General features: G+C 43.2%; 1 protein-coding gene across 1 annotated transcript in view; it reads right to left on the bottom strand.

The window, feature by feature from the left end:
- The window catches only part of XXYLT1 (xyloside xylosyltransferase 1), a 291,171-nt gene that overhangs the window by 228,437 nt on the left and 37,223 nt on the right, over window positions 1–25,511 (bottom strand). The window contains exon 2 of the mRNA XM_040428327.1: window positions 10,494–10,641. Coding sequence (XP_040284261.1) covers window positions 10,494–10,641 — 148 coding nt within the window. The remainder of the gene's footprint in view (window positions 1–10,493; window positions 10,642–25,511) is intronic.

The raw sequence follows: 25,511 nt of genomic DNA, 5'->3' as shown, positions 1-25,511 counted from the left end.
TAGAACAAAGTTTTATGCGAATCGACTTTGGATGTTTCATCCAAAGTCGATTCGCTCTTCCCTGATAATATAAAAAACACTGTGGAGGGAGGAGTGACAGGATGTGTCGCACAGCATTTCCCCCTAAAAAAGATAAGGGTAAATGAGTTTTAGAGCTTCTCACAAGTTAACTTCTACTTTTTCTAGTAGGGATCCATTCCTGCCTCCCCCAGTGCTCCGGTCTGCTTATACTGACTTCTAGCTGCTCCAAGCATCCACACGTTCTTCTCAAACCTGGCACTCTGCCAGTACTATACTGGTTTAGACTTCCTTTCCCATACTTCTAGGCCAATCACCAGTGAGCCCTAGCCTATTCCTTGCCCCTATCCTTAGCAAACATAGTGTGTAACAGACAGTTTATGCTCAGGACACACAGATCTAGGTCTTTGAAAACACATGATCACAATGGCTTAGAGACGGAAACATAATTGCAGGTCACAGAAGACAGCTTATGGAGGGAGAGTTTGAGTGGGAAAAGTCCAGAACACAAGGAAACATTAATTACAGCACAAATGGGGCAGGGACTTTGTAACTGATGCAGGGCCAGTCTAGTGAGGGATGCTGACTAATAAACAATCTAAAACCAACACATGAAGAGGTGCTCAAGCACTTCATAAATTCATTCTATTATGATTGGAGTAAGAAATGCACCTACTATGTACTAGAGTGAAGATGTGGCGGTCTATACGCAGAAAACTGCATTCGGAGATGCTGAGCATTCTGCAGTGGTCAAGCTCTGAGCCATGGATGGTGAATAGGCCTCTGCACAGAGCTCATAAGCACACTGGGCTCTGGAGCCAGCCAGTGAAGAAAGGTACATCCATTTCCTTCAGTCCATCTGTGGCTAATGACCAGATTTACCTAGTAAGGGCTCGTTCACACGAACTTTTTTGCGTTCCGTATACGGGCCGTTTTTTGCGTTCCGTACACGGAACCATTCATTTCAATGGTTCCTAAAAAAAAACGGAATGTACTCAGTATGCATTCCGTTTCCATACTTCCGTTGAAGGATAGAACAAGTCCTATTATTGCCTGCAAATCATGTTCCGTGGCTCCATTCAAGTCAATGGGTCTGCAAAAAAAAATGGAACACATACGAATGTACTCTGTATTTCTTCCGTATCCGTCCCGTTTTTGCAGAACCATCTATTGAAAATTTATGCCCAGCCCAAATTTTTCTATGTAATTACTGTATACTGTATATACTATACGGAAAAACGGAATGGAACCGGAAACACTACTGAAACAAAAAAACGGCCCGCAAAACACTGAAAAAGCCATACGGTCATATGAACGAGCCCTAACAGTGAGTGGATGGCAAAATTGCTAGAAAGGAGACCCCTAGGCATAAGGGAGACCCTGTAGGCAGAGATTTCATTGATTTATTTCGGGTGTATAACATAACATTTTTTTATCAAAGTGATTTACAGAATGGATAAAGTTCACTTAAACTGATTTTTGAGGAGTTATTGGAAAAGTTAGTGCCCATTTAGGATACTGCACTTACGCGATCTAAAATAAAAATAATGTAATTATACTTGATGCCTGTTTTTTATCCCAGGCCCTGCAACTGTACATTTACAGCAACACTTTCCAGTGTTGCCGACAGGATCTAGGGAACAGCTACCTATGCGCGTCATAGTAATTCCTTGCCATTACTATAAATACTCAGTAGTAAAAGTTAACTTACAGCATGTTGCTTACTTTATACACACAAGTCTTAGACCTCCAAGAAATCTGTTACGTCCTTTCAGTTTACTGCACATTTAAACAGTCTGCAATAAAACCGCATCTTCATATCCCAAACCAAACATAAATGACAGGGATGATACATACACCAAGGAGCCATTACATTAAAACCACTGACAAGTACTGAGATTTTGCTTATCTCATGACAATGCCACTTTTCAATGGGTCAGATACATTAGATAGGAAATAAAAAGTCAGTTCTTGAAGCCGATGTATTGTAAGCAGGAAAAATTGGCGACCGTAATGATCTGTGTGGCTTTGACATCTTTGACAGCTTTCCTTCCCCCCTGGAGGACATCAGATTATCCTGGCAGATCTGTTTACTTTCTCCCCTTCTTGTTTTGTTGAATACATAACTTTATTGATACACAAGCCTGGCTGCACTGCACAGTGATAAGTCACAGGCTGGACACGCCCCCCACTGCTCTGCCTGCAGCAGATACTCCTATAACTCCTGTGTCTTTCTACACCCAGACATGAATCTACTTCTCACTCAGTGTCTAAATCCCATTACTGACAGGCTCTGCCCTCACGTGTATCTAATCCTATCCTGTGTGATACAGCCTGCTGAGCGGTCTATCTAATCCCATTACTGACCGTCCACAGGCTTTTCCCTCACTATCTCCAGAATGTAATAAACAGCTGGAAGCAGCAAGCGTATCCAAACACATCTGTATCTAATTCTATCCTGTGTGATACAGCCTGCTGAGCGGTCTATCTAATCCCATCACTGACCGTCCACAGGCTCTGCCCTCACCATCTCCAGAGTGTGATAAACAGCTGGAAGCAGCAGGAGTATCCAATCACATCTGTATCTAATTCTATGCTGTCTGATACAGCCTGCTGAGCGGTGTATCTAATCCCATTACTGACCGTCCACAGGCTCTTCCCTCACCATCTCCAGAGTGTGATAAACAGCTGGAATCAGCAAGCACGTCCAAACACATCTGTATCTAATCCTAACATGTATGCGTGCCTGATACAGAGCCTATTGTGTGCGATACTGCCTGCTGAAGTGTGTATCTAATCACATCTTCTATGATACTGCGTGCTAAAATGTGTATCTAATCCCATTTTGTATGACACACCCTGCTAAGTGGTGTATCGGCTGCTGTGCCGTTGCAGCCACCCGATACTTGACAGGATCACAGAGGGAAGGGGGCTCCCTCCCTCATCAGCCGCTGCTCTGCTGTGGCAGCATGCTCTTCATGGAAACCGTATTCCTTAAAGGGGTTGTCCTGGTTCAGAGCTGAACCCAGACATAACTTCTTATTCACTTATTTAGCATTTCTTGCTCCGATGCTCTCTCTTGGCCTGCATTGCTCAGGGCAAGGTCTGATTTGTTTAGTTCCTCTCTATTCTAGGCAGAGGCTTCCGCCTAGCAGTGATCCTGGTAACGTCACCAGCACTGCAGTGCTGCCCTAGGCTATAAAACAACCTAGGGCAGCACTATAGACCACCCATTTGTGTTGGTGACATCACTGGGATCACTGCTAGGTGGAAGCCTCAACCTAGCAGACTAATGTGAAAGCGGGTACGTCACTGGTAGTGAAGAAAAAGCCCTTGCCATGCGCAAGGCAAGGGGGAGCATCGGAGCAAGAAATGCTCTGAAGCTCCACTCAGACATGCTAAGAAAGCGAAGAAGAAGTTATGTCCAGGTTCAACTCCTTTAGCAGCAGTGGCCTCTTCTGGTAAAATAGTCTTGATAAAAGTGATCAGAATGGCTTGTGGTTGTTTCGAGAGGACTAGTTTCCTTTTATTATAAGGCTATGTACACCTTTTCAATGAATATTTTTACTTGACATTCTGCATACTAAATCTCCAACCATTTAAACGGGTTGTCTCACTGCAGCAAAGTGCATTTATTATGTAGACAAAGTTACTACAAGGCACTTACTAACGTATTGTGATTGTCCATATTGCTTCCTTTGCTGGCAGGATTCATTTTTCCATCACATTATACACTGCTCGTATCCAGGGGTTATGGCCACTGCTACAGTGCAGATACAAAGTGGCTAGGACAGGAGCTGCTGTGCATGCGTGTCTATGCGTGCTCCCACGGCCCGGGTCACCAGAGAGGCTGGCGCTTTTTCTTATAGAGTGCAAGCACGGCCACCGCTGCTGGATTTCAGGGTGGTCATAACCATGGAAACAAGCAGTGTATAATGAGATGGAAAAATGAATGAAGCCAGGAAAGGAAGCAATATTGACAATCACATTACATTAGTAAGTGCCTTGTATTAACATTCTCTACATGATAAATGCTATTTGCTGAAGTGAGACATTGACCTAGTTCTGATGCTGTAGAGTTTGACATATCCTCAGAGCTCTGCTCCCGTTTCTGACGGCTCACTGCTCTTCCCCTCTCGTCTTTCAGTGTTCGATATAGCATCGCGGGGGAATGTATAAAGGCCGCCTTATGTTTTGCTGCTTATGTGTAACACGTGTGTCTTTCCTACATTCCCAAATGCATCAGACACTTCTATTTTCCACATTATAGAGAATGACTCTGCAAAGCCTGAAATACATCTTGGAAAGATGCCACTAAGGACACCAATTTGTTCCGGCTGTGCAGGGACACGCCCCAACTTGTAACACCAAGATGGACCTTTACTGCTAAACTCTGGAGTCATAGAAGAACAGCAGAACATAGTCATAAGAACAGATGTTCCAGAATTGCTATTACATGGGGAATGCAAGTAGTTACTAAAACAGACCTGTCAGGAGAGATGACAGCTCCTCTAACTCCTGAAGGAAAGCCAATTTTGAAAGGGAATCTGTCACCTCCAACCTCCCTATCAAACTTATTGCATAGAAACACGAACCAGCTGTTGTTCAAGTGAATAAAACACTATTTTTCTTTTGCTGATCTGAGGCTTCATTCCCAAGTTATGATACCTTTTCTTCATAGGTAAATTAGGCCTTTGGTGAAACAAGGGCATCACGATTGCTCCGGTTGCCAGAAACTCCTATCTGTGAGGCAGCGGGAAAGCAGCGAGGGAGGGGCTGGCCACAGAAAGTAGTGGAGCTTGTAACAAGAGCAATGGTGATCCCGCTGATGGATTGCAGGGTGGTCGTAACCATGGAAACAAGCATTATATAATGTGATGGAAAAATGAATCCAGACAGCAAAGGAGGCAATATGGACAACCACAATACATTAGTAAGCGCCTTGTATTAACTTTCTCTACACAATAAATGCTGTTTGATGAAAAACCTTTAAAACCCTAATTAAAATCAGCCGTTTTTAAAGGCAGTTTTTCAACGCTGTTAAAAATGGATGCAAGACGGCCATTAAAAACAGACGGATGACCAGAAGAAAACGGATGCACAAATGGTTGAAAAATGGCCATGAAAAACTGACAGTGTCCGTATTTAAAGGCTTTTTTACTGTCTAGTAAATGTAACCCTATGAGACAATAAAAACAGAGACAGATGAAAGTTACGGATGTCCATCTAGCAGGCAAGTCAACGCATTTCAAGTTGGCAGAAGGCTAATTGGATCACTCAAGCTTAATCTGCCGTTCTTCTAGGAAACAATAGCAGCTATGTACTGTCGTATCTGTTTATGTAGCCTCGCCACACGACGGCTCCGTAACCTTTGTGTCTTTAGCAAGCTGTTAATAGTTCTATTGTCAGTTCATACAAAAGCCCTGTTTTTCTCGTGCAGTGTCAAAGCAGAAAAGAGCATGAGCTCCAAATAACACAAGTAGATTAATTATGTGCTTTAATCTTCTTTCATTCAATATAAGCCAAAGAGACAATTAACACAGCGCATTCTGTGACCTGTGATACACGCCAACAAATACAATTACAACAACCAGTCAGGTCAGACATCTTTATCATGGTTTTATTTTATTTTTCATGATGGGCCATGGCTGTCAACTCTCTACTCCAAACTAATGAATAAATACACTAAAGGGGTTATCCGAGATTGGCAACTAATGGTCACTGTTTATCTTTCATAAGTTTTATGTTAAAAACAATTACCATTTTACCCATCACATAAAACTGTATAAAACAGGTATAAAATAATAATAATAATAATAATAATAATAATAATATCAAATAGGTTTAGTATACAAAAACAAAAAGAAATCTGCCTTTTGGCTCCAAAGACAAACGACATAACATTACTTTGTGGACTTTCAAGACATCGTTCCTATCATGCCAATATACAGTGGGATGCGAAAGTTTGGGCAACCTTGTTAATCGTCATGATTTTCTTGTATAAATCGTTGGTTGTTACGATAAATGTCAGTTAAATATATCATATAGGAGACACACACAGTGATATTTGAGAAGTGAAATGAAGTTTATTGGATTTACAGAAAGTGTGCTATAATAGTTTAAACACAATTAGGCAGGTGCATAAATTTGGGCACTGTTGTCATTTTATTGATTCCAAAACCTTTAGAACGAATTATTGGAACTCAGATTGGCTTGGTAAGCTCAGTGACCCCTGACCTACATACACAGGTGAATCCAATTATGAGAAAGAGTATTTAAGGGGGTCAATTGTAAGTTTCCCTCCTCTTTTAATTTTCTCTGAAGAGTAGCAACATGGGAGTCTCAAAACAACTCTCAAATGACCTGAAGACAAAGACTGTTCACCATCATGGTTTAGGGGAAGGATACAGAAAGCTGTCTCAGAGATTTCAGCTGTCTGTTTCCACAGTTAGGAACATATTGAGGAAATGGAAGACCACAGGCTCAGTTCAAGTTAAGGCTCGAAGTGGCAGACCAAGAAAAATCTCGGATAGACAGAAGCGACGAATGGTGAGAACAGTCAGAGTCAACCCACAGACCAGCACCAAAGACCTACAACATCATCTTGCTGCAGATGGAGTCACTGTGCATCGTTCAACCATTCGGCACACTTTACACAAGGAGATGCTGTATGCGAGAGTGATGCAGAGGAAGCCTTTTCTCCGCCCACAGCACAAAAAGTGCCGCTTGAGGTGGGCTAAAGCACATTTGGACAAGCCAGCTTCATTTTGGAATAAGGTGCTGTGGACTGATGAAACTAAAATTGAGTTATTTGGCCATAACAAGGGGTGTTAAGCATGGAGGAAAAAAAACACAGCATTCCAAGAAAAACACCTGCTACCTACAGTAAAATATGGTGGTGGTTCCATCATGCTGTGGGGCTGTGTGGCCAGTGCAGGGACTGGGAATCTTGTCAAAGTTGAAGGACGCATGGATTCCACTCAGTATCAGCAGATTCTGGAGACCAATGTCCAGGAATCAGTGACAAAGCTGAAGCTGCGCCGGGGCTGGATCTTTCAACAAGACAACGACCCTAAACACTGCTCAAAATCCACTAAGGCATTTATGCAGAGGAACAAGTACAACGTTCTGGAATGGCCATCTCAGTCCCCAGACCTGAATATAATTGAAAATCTGTGGTGTGACTTAAAGAGAGCTGTCCATGCTCGGAAGCCATCAAACCTGAATGAACTAAAGATGTTTTGTAAAGAGGAATGGTCCAAAATACCTTCAACCAGAATCCAGACTCTCATTGGAACCTGCAGGAAGCGTTTAGAGGCTGTAATTTCTGCAAAAGGAGGATCTACTAAATATTGATTTCATTTCTTTTTTGTGGTGCCCAAATTTATGCACCTGCCTAATTTTGTTTAAACAATTATAGCACACTTTCTGTAAATCCAATAAACTTCATTTCACTTCTCAAATATCAGTGTGTGTGTCTCCTATATGATATATTTAACTGACATTTTTTATTGTAACAACCAACGATTTATACAGGAAAATCATGACGATTAACAAGGTTGCCCAAACTTTCGCATCCCACTGTACAATAGGCAATTAACTAGTAATAAAGACCGTGGATTTACGCAAAAAAAAAAAGGAAGAAAAAAAGAAAAGAAAATAATCTGTAAAAGTCTACTCTGGACTGCCTTTCTGCCTTCCCTGTAACACTATTAAAGTAAAATGATCATCGTTGCCTACCACAAGACAATGCAGGAGAATTATGTACTAAAAATACCTACCTCTAGGTTTAGAAATAGTTAATTGTTTAAGCCCATTTTCAATGTCTATTAACAGTCTCTTAGGCAGCCGCTCACTTCTGTGAAGTGTAACACGGGTGTGAGGGTGCAAAAATGCTGCCAGAAACAAGACATAGGTATGTAGAATATATTCTTGAGAAGAGAGAGAGATATAGAAAGTTTGTATAAACTGAATATGAAACAAAAATAGCTCGCCCTTATTAAAACCATATCATTTTATGTTCCCACTGATCACATTAATGCAAGATCCTACAGCCCTTGGCACAGGTAGTCGTAGATATCTACACACTCTAAATGGCAACAGCACCAGCAAAGCAGAGGATTTTACATGTTGCAGGCATTTTCTGGGCGCAAATTGTCCTGCAGTGTGGTTTTAATTGCCACCTTTTACATTTTTTCTGTGGCTTTTCACTGCAAATTTAACCCAAATCAATGCAGCATGGTGAAATCTGCAGCAAAACCTGCATGTTGTACATGTGGATTTTGTCACTCATCTGCAGCGCAGAAATTGGGGCCCCATGTACGGGTACGCTTATGGGAGCACCTAAATAGGTAACAGCTCAATATACAATCATACTACGGCTGTACATGTGGCAGAATGGAGGCTTGTAACAGTGAAATGTGCATAAAAAGCTCTCTGGAAGTAACATCAGCACAAGAACTGCGTGTACGGAGATTCATGCTTGAGCAGCTGCACACAAGCCTAGGGTGACCATGTAGAATGGCAAGTGTCAGCTGGTGTAGTATCAATTATTCCAACACTGGACCCTGGAGCAGTGGGTGAATCACGTCTCACTATCGAGCAGTCTGATGGATGAATCTGCGTATACTGGTCTGTATTGTGCCTATTGTACAATTTGGCAGAGGAGGGGTAACAGTACAGGGCTGTTTTTCATGGTTTGGACTATTCCCTTTATTTCCAGTGAAGAGTGATGTTAATTCTACTGCATACAAAGTCATTTCGAACAGCATTACTGTGGTGTGGTGGTGACCTGGCACAAAGACCTGACCTCAAACCCATCAAACTCCTTAGGGAAGACTTGGCACAAGGATTGTGTCCCAGACCTACTTGTCTAACAGCAGCACATGACTTCACAAATGCTCTTTTTGCAGAATTCCCACAAACGCATTCTACCATCTCATTACTCTTAAGAGTGAAGGCTTTTGTAGCTGAAAAAGGGGCCCCAACTCCAAATTCAGGCTCATGCACATGGATCCCGGATGTGTGCGTTCTGCATTTTGTGGAGCGGAACGTCCAGCCCATAATATAACAGTCCTATCCTTGTCTGTAATACAGACAAAATTAGGACAGGTGCTATCTTTTTTGCAGGGCCGCAGAACGGACACACAGATGCGGATGGCACACGGTCATCACATGGCATCTGTTGGCCCCATTGAAGTGAATGGGTCTGCATCCGACCAGCGAAAAAAAAAAAAAAGGGGAGCGGATGCGGACTAAAACAACATTTGTGTGCATGAGCCCTTGGAGGGAGTCAGTCAGGCCAGAAATAGCTTTTAAACTACACTTAACAATGAACATTGGCAAGCATGCTGCGGCAACATCTGTAATTATGTTAAAGTAGTACTACTGTTGTTTTTTATTTTTTTTTTATTTAGATATATTGCTAACACCACCAATATTGTAGCAGTGTAATTTGTTATAGCCATACTCAGCTGCCTCCATACGTTTTAAACCTTTTCATTATGGGACGTTGGTCATGTGATCTCAAGTCTGACCACCAGCCCAGAGCAGTGGTCAATCGCCCAACAATCTTTCTATGTGAACTACAGTATTTCATCATCACCTATCAAATCCCTCCTGGCAGCTCTCAGGTCTCTCCCCTCCATGCTCCCCTGTATTTTGTTGAAGATATAATGTCTCTCTATCTAAAGGGCCTGGAGAACAGATATATAGTGGGTGAGTGTATACAGTAATTACCTGCACGTATATAAACCCCCTGACTCACACTGCCTCTACTATCTGTGTGTACTGACTCTCCAGTGTAGTTCTGTAGCTTCACACTGGTCTCCCTGCCTCCTGCATGTAAGAGCTGAGAGGGGAGAGAGAGGTAACAGGGCAGAGATTGCAGACAGGCTCGAGATGCATACCATAAGAGAACATGTGTACTCTGCAGAGTGAGGGGATAGCAGCTGTGTCACTGATCTGTCATGGCTGCCCGTACACAGGACTCAGGGCAGTAAAGTGTGATGAGACTCCACTCCCTCTGTCTCTGAAAAGCCGACATGATGGGAAATGCAGGACTCATTAGGAATACCATATCTGAGGGGAGAAGGAATCAAGATGGCTGCCAACCCACAAATTACACATCAAATAAAACAGGTATACACCAGAGCCTCTATCTTATTCTTTAATAATGACCTAACCAGCACTATATAGGCAAATAAGAACCGAAACTGTGATGTCTTCTCAATTATGTGTGCTCACAATGCATTACAGTGCAGATTTGCAGGCCTCCAGTTCATATAGGTGTAATGATCATTTGTCCACATACTTGTAGCCATGAAGTGTAAATAATTCTATGTATATGTGCGTGTTTGTGTGTAAAAGCTGCATGCAAGATAAGCCAGAACATGGAAAATACGACACACCAATAGAGAACATATGACATAATAGCCTGCACTGACATTTAGTACAAATGAATCCAACCACATTACCTTTTGGCATTATCTGGTGTAGAGCAACAGAGAGGAAAAAGATGGAATCACTGTAGTACGTTCCAGTACCAGCACTGAACAACTTCTGCATGGCTTCTACTATTGGAACCAGCTTCTCTGTCAGGCTGCTGACATCATGGAAAATGACCTGCCGTGCAGAGTAAATACGTATGAACAAAAATAAACTGTATTTTCTTTCAAAGATGTACAAATCACTGTCCGTTTCAGCAGCCAATTCAAATAAGAGGCACAAATGATATCTGCACCTCTCAACATTTGTGGAGACGTCTAAACAAAGTACAGTGGAAATGTGCTAGTCACAATAAATGCACAAATTCAGTACAACACTTCAGAAGAACAGTATGTGACATTTTGGACATCAAATAAGTGTATAGAGCAAACTAATAAAACCACTAAATCAATACTTAGTAGTAGACTAGGAAGGTGTTCTAGTCACTTAGGAGAATTTACTGCAGGTCTTCTTCAGACGATGGCTCCATACTGTTCCAGCAAAATTAAATTACCTGATAAAAATTAAAATTAAGCAAAAATTCAAATTTGCAACAAATTGTTAAAAAAATGCAGGAATGCACCAACTGATTAAGGTAGGTCATTTTCCATCCCTTGTACAAACTGTAATTCTAATAAAATAAAAAAATCGTTAAACTTAATAGAATGTCCTAACTAAGTTCACTCTCAGATGGGTGTAATGAAGATGCTTTATTGTGGAGAGGACAGTAACAATGTAAAATGTAACCTTTATTAATGTTTGTGCGTGTGGTGCAAGTGTCTGATACGAATTATCTGATGCGGTGATCTGGACACTGGTAAATGTATGGATTGTGGTTAGGGGTGGGTGATACGGCCTAAAATCTATATTGCAATATAATTTGAAGCATGTGCGATATATGATATATATCGCAATATATTAATTTTCTATATTGGGGGGGGTTAAACTTTTTTATTTTTTTACTTTTTATTTAAATAACTATTAGCCTCCTTAGGGGCTAGAACCATTGTCATATTCACCCTAATAGAGCTCCATTAGGGTGAATACGACTTTACACTCTGCCTGCTGCCCTGTTCATAGTTCACACAGCAGCAGGGAGTTTCTCTTGGCAGCAAGGGCTTCAGTAGCATCCTGGGTGCCATGGTAACTGATCGGAGCCCCGCGATAACACTGCTGGGGCTCCAATCAGAAGCGGCCACTGCACCACCAATGGGTGAGGAGGGGGGACCCTCGCGCCACTGCCACCAATGATTTAATCGCGTGGAGGGGGGGCCGCAATTAATATAATACTTAGAAGAGGGGAAGTAGAAGAGAGGGGCTGTGGCCACTGCGCCACCAATAAATATAGTTAATGCCTGAATACAAACGTAGCCTGCGTGTTCCGGCCATATTCCATACCCGGCCTCTATGACTGCGCGCTGCAATCCGCCGCAATTAACCCCTCAGAACCTGAGGGGTTAATTGTGGAGGATTGCAGCGCGCAGACATATAGGCCGGGTATGGGATATGGCTGGCACACGCAAGCTACGTTTGTATTCAGGAATTCATTGGTGGTGCAGTGGCCACAGCCCCTCCCCTCCTCCTCCATTCTCATTGGTGACACAGTGGCCACAGACCTTCCCCTCCTACTCCTACTCCGTTCTCATTGGTGGTAAGCGGAAGCCGCACACAGTGGGGAGGGAGAGACTCCCTCCTTCTCCACTGTGCCGACTTAGGATCACATGGTGCGTGCCGAGAGCGGCGCATGCCATGTTCTACCGCGATATAAACGAAATCTCTATCGCCAAATTTATATTGTTTATATCGCATATCGTCTATATCGCCCACCCCTAATTGTGGTATCAATAAACAGCCTAAATCAACACAGAGGGGTGAGTAAATGAGCAATGCTCCCTTAATTTATATAAGTGAAAGGTGATAACATGCACAGAAGTCCAAGTTAGCCTCCATCTGGAGACATGTACAGTTACACAGCAGGATGAGGATCTATACCGCTTCTCCTCTCAGCAGCATGCCAACATGTCCCCCACTGTCTCCCCAGCTCCCCCACACTGGCTGAAGGCTGGATGCTTCAATCTGATCTATCCCCTGTACAAAATAGTGTATTGTCATCCACACCCACTGAGAATAGCAAGTTCGGCCGACAGTTTAAAGAGGTTATTAGACTCTTTGTAACTCATGACCTATACTCTCGATAGATCAACAGCATCTGATCTTTGGGGGCACCGACACCTGGGACCTCTCCGATCGACTGTTTTAGAAGGAAGTGCTGCTGCCTTCTCGGTGCTTACCCTAGTCCAATGACATCCTAGTCCTCAACTATCGGTCGCGTGGCCTTGGCGCAGCTCAGCCCCATTCAAGTGCATATGGGGAGCTCCAGAACCTCCCCTGCTGATGATGTTGCGGGAGATAAGAATTGGGCGAAATAAATATTTTTGCCGGATCCTTTTATTTTTTGGGGGAGATAAGCTGCTGCAAGAAGTGTTCGGCAGCAGCTTTCTCCCCTCTCTTCATTAAATACACATACAGGTTTAGCCAAACCAAATGTGGATGATTATGAGGGAATCAGGAGAGAGAGCTGTTCGTCTGACGGCTATTGATTGTGTACAGCCACCTGTTTAACAGCGGAGAATCCCGGTGCTAGCTGTGATGCAGCTGGCAACAGCATGTTTAGAAACTGGGTCGGGGAGTAAGATCTGCAAGTATATGAAGCTCCCACTTCACCTTGCGGCATCTCAGGCTGTATCATAGCTAGAATCACTATCCTAGTCCTGTTTTAATAAATTGGTGACATGCACCGTACATGTACAGTGGAAGTCTGCGTTTTATACATGGCGCCCACAGAGAACCGGAGCGGCCACTATAACCAATTGGCGACTGCTGTGTTATACGGCAGACACAAGTTGGCAGTATCAATGATCAGAGAAAACTCCAATCTCTGACATTTACCCTCTCATATACTATGGTCAACTGTGACCATGGCATCTGATGGGTCATCTACCAGTAGCATGCTGCTTCAGTTGACTGAACGTGACCCCCACAACGAGATAGCGGGCGCCGTTCAGTTACTATAGAAGTAGAGTGTCTTCTGAAGGCTCCTAGGCCTGCTAAACTTTCTATTAAGAGATTAATAAGAACACAGCAAATTTAAAATAGATCACGTTTAAGTCCCCTAGGTGGAATAAAAATAAAAAGGTAAAAAAAAAGTTTTTTTTACACATAAAAATGAACAAAGAAATACAAACATCACATATATTGCTGTGTCTAAAAATTTCAGAAGGACAAAAATATAATAGTATTCATCTCTTGAGGTGAAAGCTGTAACGAAAAAAATAAATATAAAATCGCCAAACAATTGAATAAAAAAAGTGAACAAAAAGTCACAGACCCCAAAATGGTATTAACAAAAGATGACAGAAGAGCCCTCCCACCTCCATACACAGAATTATATAAAGTTATTGGTGTCAGAATGTTTTTTTTTTCAATTAAAGATAACATGTCATTTTTACCACCCAGTAGAAGCTGTAAATACAAAACCTGTAAAACAATGGCAGAATTTCTTTTTTGTCAGTTCTACCCATTAATATTTTTCCCAGATTCCCAACACTTTGCATTAGAAAGTACAACTTGTCCCGCAAACAGAAAGTCCACATATGGCTATGTAAAAAAAATGTTATGGCTCTTGGAAGGCAGGGAGGAAAAAATGAATATGATAAATAAAAACTAGAAATGTCCTTAAAAGGGTCAAAGCTTAGATTCTCAGACTTCTATACAGCCTAAGGTAGAGCCATTAGCAGCATATCTCAAACGTCATTGGATCCTTAAAGCATATCTAATGTTTAAACAAACTTTGCATTAAAGGGGTTTTCTCATCTCAGACAACGGGGGCATATCGCTAGGATATGCCCCCATTGTCTAATAGGTGCTGGGACCCGCACCTATATCGAGAACGGAGCCCCAAAAGTGAAGGAGGGCGCACTGCGCATGCGCAGTCGCCCTCCATTCATTTCTATAGGGCTGCCGAAAATAGCCGAGCACTGGCTCGGCTATTGCCGTCTGCCCCATAAAAATTAATGGGGGCACGGGCCGCGCATGCGCGGCACGCTCCCATTCACTTCTATGGGAGAGGCGGGGATTAGCGCTTGGTGGTGGACGGACCCCGGGAAATCTGGGGTCCTCCAGCCACAGCACTCCCCACTCCGTTCTCGATATAGGTGCAGGTCCCAGCGGTGGGACCCGCACCTATCAGACAATGGGGGCATATCCTAGCGATATGCCCCCATTGTCTAAGATGGGAATACCCCTTTAATCAACAGTACAGTGTGCGTACATAAGGAGTAACACTATGCATGGCCATTAAATAACTTGTATCTGGCATTTTTAGCAAATTTATCATTTGTATGCTAGATCTCTAGTTTGCGGGTTTCCCAGATTTGCTGGTGGTGAATAACGCCCATCCACTGCACACAGAAAGCAGGAAAATCTGCTTCTCAACTTTTTAACTCATTAGAAACAGCACCAGGATCATTGAGGACATTACAGAGAAGTACTAACCAGTAAAGATGTGAATAAAGCACTTGGGCTAATATATAAACTTCCTATTAAGGGTACTTTCACACTAGCGTTTTTCTTTTCCGGCATAGAGTTCCATCACAGGGGCTCTATACCGGAAAAGAACTGATCAGGTATATCCCCATGCATTCTGAATGAAAAGTAATCCGTTCAGGATGCATAAGGATGTCTTCCGTTCAGTCATTTTGACTGATCAGGCAAAAGAGAAAATCGTAGCATGCTACGGTTTTATCTCCGGCGGAAAAAAAAACTGAAGTCTTGCCTGAATGCTGGATCCGTCATGTATTAGTGCATTCAAAATACCGGAAAGGTGAAAATAAATGCCAGATCCGTTTTGCCGGATGACACTGGGAAGACTGATCTGGCATTTCAATGCATTTTTTGGACTGATCAGGATCCCGATCAGTCTTACTAATGCCATCAGATGACATACGTTTTGCCGGATCGGCGACGGAACTGCTTGCCGGATCACTCTGCCGCAAGTGTGAAAGTAGCCTTGTCTTCTTTCTTCTTCTTTGAGGACCTGGGAGGAAAAGGACCTTTGGTGACGTCACTGCGCTTATCACATGGTCTGTCACATGGTCCATCACCATGGTGATGGACCATGTGATGAGCGCAGTGACGTCACCAATGGAAATGATCCGGCAAGGGCGGAAGTGTTTCGGGATTTTGGCCGGAAAAAATAACACAGCATGCTGTGGTATATTGTCCGGTCAAATACCGTACAAGGGACGAATCGGAAGACATCCTGATGCATACTAAACGGATTGCTTTAAATTCAGAATGCATTGGGACAAAACTGATGCGTTTTTTTTCCGGTATTGAGCCCCCTCACCGGATTTCAATACCGGAAAAGAATAACGCTAGTGTAAAAGTACCCAACACTGACTTATGCTTTGTGTCCATGTTCATTTTTTGAGCCTGGAAGGTTACTATTTTTTAGATAGGCTTAGGATCTCAAACCTACAGCAAAATGATTCCGTTCGAATAACACAACCGGCGGCATCCATTCAGAAAGGATCCGGTTGTATTATATCGAAAAAGAACCCAGTTTTCTGGTGTCCGAAAAAAATGGATACAGCACCATTGACTTACATGGTTTTTGGTGCCTTATCTGGATAGTTCAGTTTTTGCAAGCAAGACACAAAAACGCTGCTTGCAGCAATTTTGTATGCATTATGGGAAAGCAACAAACCGGAATGGAATGCATTCTGGTGCACTCTATTCCGGTTTGTTCAGTTTTGTCCCTATTGACAATGACTGGGTTCAAAACCAGACTGAACAACGCAAGTGTGAAAGTAGCCTTACACTGTCCTGTTCCTGGATGCTTCTGATTACTGCTGAACCAGAACTGGATTGGTCCCATGACTGCTGCAGCCAATCATTGGCCTAAGAGGTCACACGTACTAGAACAGCTAGAATTGGGAACAGATTACCACCATTGTGCTTGGTGCTTCCTAAGACAGACAACTTCTTTAACTGTCTTCATTAAAAATGTCATATTATTTTGCTGCGATTGAGTCTGTATAAATCTTTCACCTAGCTTGCTGCCCTACTGAATCAGAAATAGATCTAACAGACCACTCTTCCTCTCGGCTATGTACTCCAACCCTCCCTTCTCTTAGTGTTAATATGCGTTTAAAGAGTAGCTAGCGGGTAGTGACTGCAGTGGGGAGGCGGAGGAAGATGTACAGATCACAGTGTGGAGAAAGGGGAAAGTATCCATGTTATCAGGTAGAACAGACAGGGACACACAGGCTACAGATAGGGAAGGAAGTACACACAAGGCAGAATGCAGCAGGAGGAGAGTGACACACATAGGCTGTACATATGTAGAAGGAAAGCCGAGCACCCATAGCAGACTATCCAAGGGAGGACAGGGAAAAATCGCACACTCTAGTAAAGGCAGCAGCACCTGTGATACACATACCACATGTATTAGTTGGAGGTGCAAACTCAAAAGAAATTAGGAGAAGATTTCAAACGGCATATTAGGGGTATGAAAATAAATGAAGGTATGCAGACTGCAGTTTGGTCTTAAAAGTAGCTCTGTCAGCATGATCAACCCTATTAAACCGGCATACTGCCTGGTAGGGCTCATCATGCTGAGTAAAACTATTCCTTTTTTTTGTCTGTAAATATGTCTGCGGAGATATCTGCATTTCAATTCATATGCAAATGAGTAAGTTTGAGCACCAAGGGGAGGGGCTGAGTCCTTTGAGCACTGCTATGTAACACCCCCTGTGCTCTGCACACTCCCCCCTCCTCTTGATTGACAGGGCTAGATATCAGCATACTTAGGGCAGAGATGTATCAGAGAGCTGTGTACTAGAATCTACATATCATATACTCCATGTACTATAGCATTACCATACTGAGATATGCTCAGAAAGGTAATATACATATTACTGCTTTATTTACAAGCACAATATAGGATTATAAAAAACCCCAGTAATATGTGTTAGCTTTCTGAGCACAGAAAATACATTCTTTTCTATGTAGAAAGGGTATAGCTTAGTAATAAGTGCTCAGTCTTGTATGTAAATATGTCAAATCCCAGGAGAGAAGAATAAAAAAAAAAAATCTGTTCTTTTTCTCTCTCATTTAACCTGTAATAAAAGGCTATACAATAATATATGATCAAATAAAAAAGGCCTTACTATATTTGAAACCTATAAAACCGATTACTGGCTTATTCACAGGCTCAATATATGATTATAAAGAAAGCAGCAATATTTATTAGCTTTTTAAGTATAAAAAACATTATTCTCAATATGATAAGGAAATCGACCTTTATAATGGGTTAAAGGGATTCTGTCACCAGGATTTCACTTACTGAGCTGTTAAAATGACCACATCAGTCTTCACGATTTATATTACAATATACCAATATTACTGCCCTGTGTCTTGTAATTTGTCTATAAAATCGCTTTTATTAATATGCTAATTACCTAAATAAGGAGCCCAAGGGGCTGTCCCTCTGTCTGTGGGAGCCCAGCCGCACCCCTTCTCCTTGAGCCCAGCACCGCCCCACTGCTAATTTATTCACTCCTCATCGCCGACCTCATATGCCTGGTGCGCCGTAATCTCACACATGCGCTGTGGATAGACCGGTCAGCGCCCGCGGGGTGTCGTGGCATCGGCCTCACAGAACACATTGCACATGCACTGACTGGTCTTTCCACGGCACATACACGAGATTACGGTGCACCAGGCATGAGGTCGGCGATGAGGAGTGAATAAATTAGCAGTGGGGCGGTGCTGGGCTCAAGGAGAAGGGGTGCGGCTGGGCTCCGACGGACAGAGGGACAGCCCCTTGGGCTCCATATTTAGGTAATTTGCATATTAATAAAAGCGATTTTATAGACAAATTACAAGACACAGGGCAGTAATACTAGTATATTGTAATATAAATCGTGAAGACTGATGTGGTCATGTTAACAGCTCAGTAAGTGAAATCCTGGTGACAGAATCCCTTTAAATGTGGAAAAAATAATATCTGGGGGAGAAAATAAAAGTCTGGGATTGCTATATACAAAACTGTGCACTTAGCACTAAAATATAGTCTTTTCACATAGAGAAGACAAGTTTTTTCTCTGCTTAGAAGCTAACTCACATTACTGGTGTCTTCATAATCAAATATTCTGCCTGTGAATAAAGCAGAAATAAGATATTTACTTTTTGAGCATATCTCAATCTCAATACCACTCAATGTGGTAAAGCTATAGTACAGTGTATATGATATGTAGATGCTAGGAGACAGCTCTAGTACACAACTCTCCCCTCAATATGCTGATGTCTAGTCCTGTCAATCAAGGGTAGGTGGGAGTTTGTAGAGCGTTGCACCAAGGATTGAGCCTCGCCCCCATATGCTCAAACCTGCTAATTGGCATATGAATACAATTGCAAATATCTCTGATTTAATATCCTTGATCATGCTGACAGATCCTGTTTAAGTCAAAATTGGTACTGTAATAAGTAATTCAAATTTTTTTTTTTCATGTCAAATTTGTCGACAGCCTTTAAATATGTTAAATATAAAAAGGTGAAAGTCGACACAGAAGCCTCTTATTGCACAGGCAGGCTTGCCGTTGTAGTTACGCACGAGTGTATGTTACAATACCAAGACCAACATAACCAATAATTCTGCCATATAGTAGTCAGCTACCAATTCTACACACACAATGGTTCTGCAGAGCATCATCACTCTACAGACTATACAAGACAACACCGTACTGATCAGACGTAGTCACAGGCACAATACATAACTATCATATCCAGTGACTCACAGGTGACGTCCTCTCTTGACTGAAGTAGCTAGGTTTTCTTTTCATCTCCTAACAAAGTCCGTCATGACTGCTTTAGATAACTGCAGTTTGCTGCCAAGACATGTGAGAGAATTCCTTTAGTAAGATCCATATTCTCTAAAAGGACCTATGGACAAAGGTGAACTTTGTGAGACCTCTCACTTAAAGGGGTTAGAAAGGTACAAGACCCACCTCTCAGACCCACACCAATCTCCAGAAGGGGCCCCTGAAAGTGGAGAGCCCACTGTGCATGCCTAAGGTGCCCTCCATGAAAATGAATAGAGGGCGGCCGCACATGCACGGCTGCTCTATATTCACTTCAGGAGTCTCGTTCTAGAGATAGAAGCAGGGCCCAGAGGTGGGACCCACACCCTCTGACATTGGTGGCATATCCAGAAATATGCCACCAATGTCTAAGATGAGACACTCCCTTTAAGAAAAACATATAAGAGGTTGAATCCCCAACCAAAATATTTACCATAAAAGTGGGGGAAAAATGGCCCTACGTCTTATAAATCAAATACTAGTGAGCGCTTCCATTATGGAAGCACTCATTAGCACCGGAGGACCGGGAATCGGTGAAGGCTCTGTACTCACCGCTTCCTGGTCCTCGACTGTGCTGTGGCCGCAGCAGGAAGAAGACAGAGCGCGCTGGAGGTGAGGAGTGGCGAAGTCCAGAGCAGGAGAGGTAAGTGTTTTGGTCTGTGGCATGGGGGCTCATAAATGGCATGGGGGCTCATAACAGACGCTCATAAATGGCACTGGGGCTCATAGATGGCATGGGGGCTCATAAATGGCTGATAAAAGACATAGGGAGCTGATCTGAGGCATGGGGGGCTGATCTGAGGTCTGATTGAGAATCTTATTAACATTGGGGGTCTGATTGGGGCTGTCAGATGAGGTCTGATTAACATTCGGTGTCTGATTGCTGGCCTGATCTGAGGTCTAATGAATAAAATGTTTTTCTTATTGCCCCCCTCTAAAACCTAGGTGCGTCTTATCAGGTGTGTCTTATTAAAGAGGAAAATATGCGTATATTGCGGTTTAAAAATATCTGGCCACGTGAGTAATTTACTGTGGCTATTTAATCAAAATACTCATTACTGAGCTATAGAATTTATACAGATCGGAAAATACAGAAAAGTCAGGGTGAATGCACAACCCCATTAAATTATTTACCCCAATTGCAGATAATTTGCCATACTGTAATATAGTCCCGTATAATAATATTAAACTGCATTGTCTGACAGTCACCTACAGTATATACGGTAGTTGTTGGCAATGTGACCAGATGTGGTAATTGGCCATGTGTATTTTGCAGATTAAACAATCCACCTTACGTGTTTCACATGTTAAGACCACACAGCAGGTTACCACATTGTAAAACTGGGTAAGATTTTACCAAAACTGTATGCAGTTCATCTGATGCGGTTTTAACGTCACTTCAACTGCAATGTCTGAATACAACCTTAGGCCTCTTTCACACTACCGTATGGCTATTTCAGTATTTTGCGGTCCGTTTTTCACAGATCCGTTGTTCCGTTTTTTTGTTTCCGTTTTTCCGTATGGCATATACAGTATACAGTAATTACATAGAACAAATTGGGCTGGGCATAACATTTCCAATAGATGGTTCAGCAAAAAAGGAACGGATACGGAACACATACGGATGCATTTCCGTATGCATTCCGTTTTTTTTTGCGGACACATTGACTTTAATGGAGCCACGGAACGTGATTTGAGGCCAAATATAGAACATGTTCTATCTTTGCACGGAACGGACATACGGAAACGGAATGCATACGGAGTACATTCTGTTTTTTTGCGGACCCATTGAAATGAATGGTTACGTATACGGACCACAAAAAACGGCCCGCAAAACGGAAACAAAAAACGGTAGTGTGAAAGAGGCCTTAGGCTCCATTCACACGTCCGTGGTGTGTTGGGGACCCGCAACACACCCACCCGGCACCCCTATATAAATGCCTATTCTTGTCCGCAAGCTGCGGACAAGAATAGGACATGTTCTATCTTTTGCGGAGCTGCGGACCTGAAGATCAGGGGCGCGCTCCGCAAATGCGGATGCTGAAAGCACACTGTGTGTTGTCCGCATCCATTCCGTCCCCATAGAAAATGAATGGGTCCGCACACGTTCCGCAAAATTGCGGAACGGATGCGGACCCATTTGCGGACGTGTGAATGGAGCCTTAAACAGATACAATATGCATTGTTTGATTATATTTAAAGGGGTTCTGCACTTTGTTTAAACTGATGATCTATCCTCTGGATAGATCATCAGCATCTAATCAGCGGGGATCCGACACCCGGGATCCCCGCCGATCAGCTGTTTGAGAAGGCAGCGGTGCTCCAGCAGCGCCGTGGCCTTCTCACTGTTTACCGCAGGACTAGTGACGTCACAACTAGTATCACTGGCCTGGGCGCGGCTAAGCTCCGTTCCCTTGAATGGAGCTTAGCCCCGCCCAGGCCAGTTGATACAAGTCGTGACGTCAATTGGCCAGCGGTAAATAGTGAGAAGGCCGCAGCGCTGCTGGAGCGCCACTGCCTTCTCAAACAGCTGATCGGCGAGGGTCCCGGATGTCGGACCCCCGCCGAACAGATGCTGATGATCTATCCAGAGGATAGATCATCAGTTTAAGGCCTCATGCACACGACCGTTGTTGTGTTCCGTTCCGCAAAATGGGGTTCCGTTGTTCCGTGATCCGTGTGTCTTCCTTTATTTTTGGAGGATCACCAGACATAAAGGAAAGTAAAAAAAAAATCTAAGAAAGGTTTGCCATGCAAATGATAGGAAAAAAACGGACGCGTTTGGGGATCACTATTATATGCCCATTCCCCCCCACACCTTATTTTATTATTCACCGTTTGTCTGTTTTAACATAAAATGGAGAGAAATTAACTGAATTTCTCCTCCATTTCATGCACCATACCCACGTGGCCTGCTGCAATCCTTCCCATGCAGATGCACCAGAGTACTGGGAGGAAGTGGCCTTAACTTCCTCCCAGTGCCAGGCAACCGTATGGGACTTGGGAGCCGCCGCACAGAAGTCCCGCCCCCATGCCGATCAGCTGGGACACGCTGCCGTCCCCACGCTGATGGGCTGGGAGCAGCGCAGCCGCCCGAAAGACAACATGGGACCTGCCACCGCAGCCCCCACCGCTGATCTGGGACACGGGACCCGCTGCACAGCCATGAGGTATCGGCGACATTTGCACGAGTACAAGTACTCATGCAAATGTCCGGTATCGGTCCCGATACTGATATCGGTATCATGACATCCCTACATGTGACCACGGAGCGGGAGTGAAGCGCATGCTATTACTTACCGCGCTACACTGGATCCTGACACATCGTCAGGTCATAGTGCACGTAAGCGCGCACTATGACCCGACGCTGTGTGACGTCAGGATCCAGTGCAGTTCGTGGAGAAGAGGAAGGAGCTGTGGAGCGGCGCCCCTACAGGAAAGGTAAGTATTTTATCTCACTGGCGCTGGGGACATGGCACTAAAGGGGGACAGCCGGCAATGCATGGCATGGAAGGGCAGATGGGAGTGGGGGACATGGAGGGGCTGAATGATGGCGCTGGGGGAGTAGGGGACATGGAGGGGCTGATCTAATGGCACTGGGGGACATGGCAATGGATGGCATAGAAGGGGTGATGGCACTGGGGGACTGGAGATGAAGGCACTGGGGTGGGGGAGAGCTGAAGGCACTGGGGTGGGGGAGAGCTGAAGGCACTGGGGGATAGTAGAGCTGATGGCACTGGGGGAACTGATGCACTTGGGCTGATCGCACAGGGGGGAACGAAGGGTGTTGGAGACTGATGGCAGAGGGTCTGATGAGTTTTTATAAAGGAAACCAGTCTATTAATACATTTTTTCTTATTAGATTATTTTTTACGATAAATCGAGTAATCGACAGAATACTCGATTACTGAAATAATAGTTTACTGCAGCCCTTGTCCCCCCCCAATGCCTCTGCTTTAGGTGCACCACCATAAGTGCGCCAGCTCCAGATGCCCCTACTCTAAAAGCACCCCTAATATTAAATCTTCTCCAGTTGCCCCATTAATACCCCTGCAGCTGCTCCAGTATCCCCACTATTACCCTGCCTCAGGTGACCCTAATGCCTCTGCTTTAGGTGCACCCCCACCTAAAAGAATTTTTTTTATTTTTTTTTTAAACCTAAAGAAAACCTTTAGGCTAGGTCTACACGACGACAATAAGTTGCGCGACACATAGGGCACAACTACACTGCAACATGTGTCGTGCGACATTTTATAATGGTAGTCTATGGTGTCGCACTGCGACATGCTGCGACTGCGACAGTCCCATAAAAATCCATCTTGAATGGGTTTTTTGCGACTGTCGTCTTGCAGTATGTCGGATGTCGCAGTGCGACACCATAGAGACTACCATTATAAAAATTGTCGCGCGACATTGGTGTCGTGTAGACCAGTGGTGGTTGTGCATTGTACACTATAGGATAAAGCACTAGCCTATGTGTGCTCCCATGGATTGCAGGGTGGTTTGTAACCATGGAAACGAGCAGTGTATAATGCGATGGAAAAATGAATCCAGCCAGCAAAAGAAGCAATATGGATACTAACAGTATATTAAGTTGCTCGTATTAACTTTCTCTACATGATATGCCACTTACTGAAGTGAGACAACCCCTTTAAGACCCTTGTGTACATAGATTGGCGGTAATGTAGATGAATGTCTCAGGACCCCTTTTTTCATGATCAGTGGGTGTTCCAGCAGTCAGACCGCCAGCAATCTGATATTTATCACCTATCCTGTAGATAGGCAATAGGTCATTAGGGTAGGAAAACCCTTTTAAATATACTGTAGATTATGTGCAATCTGAGGAGGTTAAGATTTGGTAAATTTCATGCCAAACTCAGCCCTATTTCTCCTTAAGGACTTGGCCATTTTTTGCAAATCTGACCAGTGTCACTTTAAGTGCTGATAACTTTAAAACGCTTTGACTTATCCAGGCCGTTCTGCAAATTTCCAAGTTTCAATTTCTCTACTTCTATAATACATAGTAATACCTCCTGGATCATTTTGGGAATGATATTTTATTTTTGGGGGATGTTACAAGGCTTAGAAGTTTAGAAGCAAATCTTGAAATTTTTCAGAAATTTTCAAAAACCCAATTTTCAGAGAAAAGTTCAGGTCTAAAGTCACTTTGCGAGGCTTACATAATAGAAACCACCCAAAATGACCCCATTCTAGAAACTACACCCCTCAAGGTATTCAAAACTGATTTTACAAACGTCGTTAACCCTTTAGGTGTTCCACAAGAATTAATGGAAAATAGAGATACAATTTCAAAATTTCACTTTTTTGGCAGATTTTCCATTTTAATAATTTTTTTCCAGTTACAAAGCAAGGGTTAACAGCCAAACCAAACTCAATATTTATGGCCCTGATTCTGTAGTTTACAGAAACACCCCATATGTGGTCGTAAACCGCTGTACGGGCACACGGCAGGGCACAGAAGGAAAGGAATGCCATACGGTTTTTGGAAGGCAGATTTTGCTGGACTGGTTTGTTTGACACCATGTCCCATTTGAAGCCCCCCTGATGCACCCCTAGAGTAGAAACTCCAAAAAAGTGATCCCATTTTAGAAACTACGGGATAGGGTGGCAGTTTTGTTGGTACTATTTTAGGGTACATATGATTTTTGGTTGCTCTATATTACACTTTTTGTGAGGCAAGATAACAAGAAATAGCTGTTTTGGCACCATTTTTATTTTTTGCTATTTACAACATTCATCTGACAGGTTAGATTATGTGATATTTTTATAGACCAGGTTGTCATGGATGCGGCGATACCTAATATGTATACTTTTTTTTTATTTATGTAAGTTTTACACAATGATTTCTTTTTTGAATTTTTTCAGTTTTTGGGCGATTACCTTGGGTAGGGTATGATTTTTGCGGGATGAGATGACGGTTTTATTGGCACTATTTTGGGGTGCGTGTGACTTTTTGATCGCTTGCTATTACACTTTTTGTGATGTAAGGTGACAAAAAATGGCTTTTTTTACACCGTTTTTATTTTTATTTTTTTACGGTATTCCCTTGAGGGGTTAGGTCAT

This window comes from Bufo bufo, chromosome 4, assembly GCF_905171765.1.
Source record: "Bufo bufo chromosome 4, aBufBuf1.1, whole genome shotgun sequence".
Lineage (NCBI taxonomy): Eukaryota > Metazoa > Chordata > Amphibia > Anura > Bufonidae > Bufo > Bufo bufo.
This window is presented reverse-complemented; position numbering and strand designations above follow the sequence as displayed.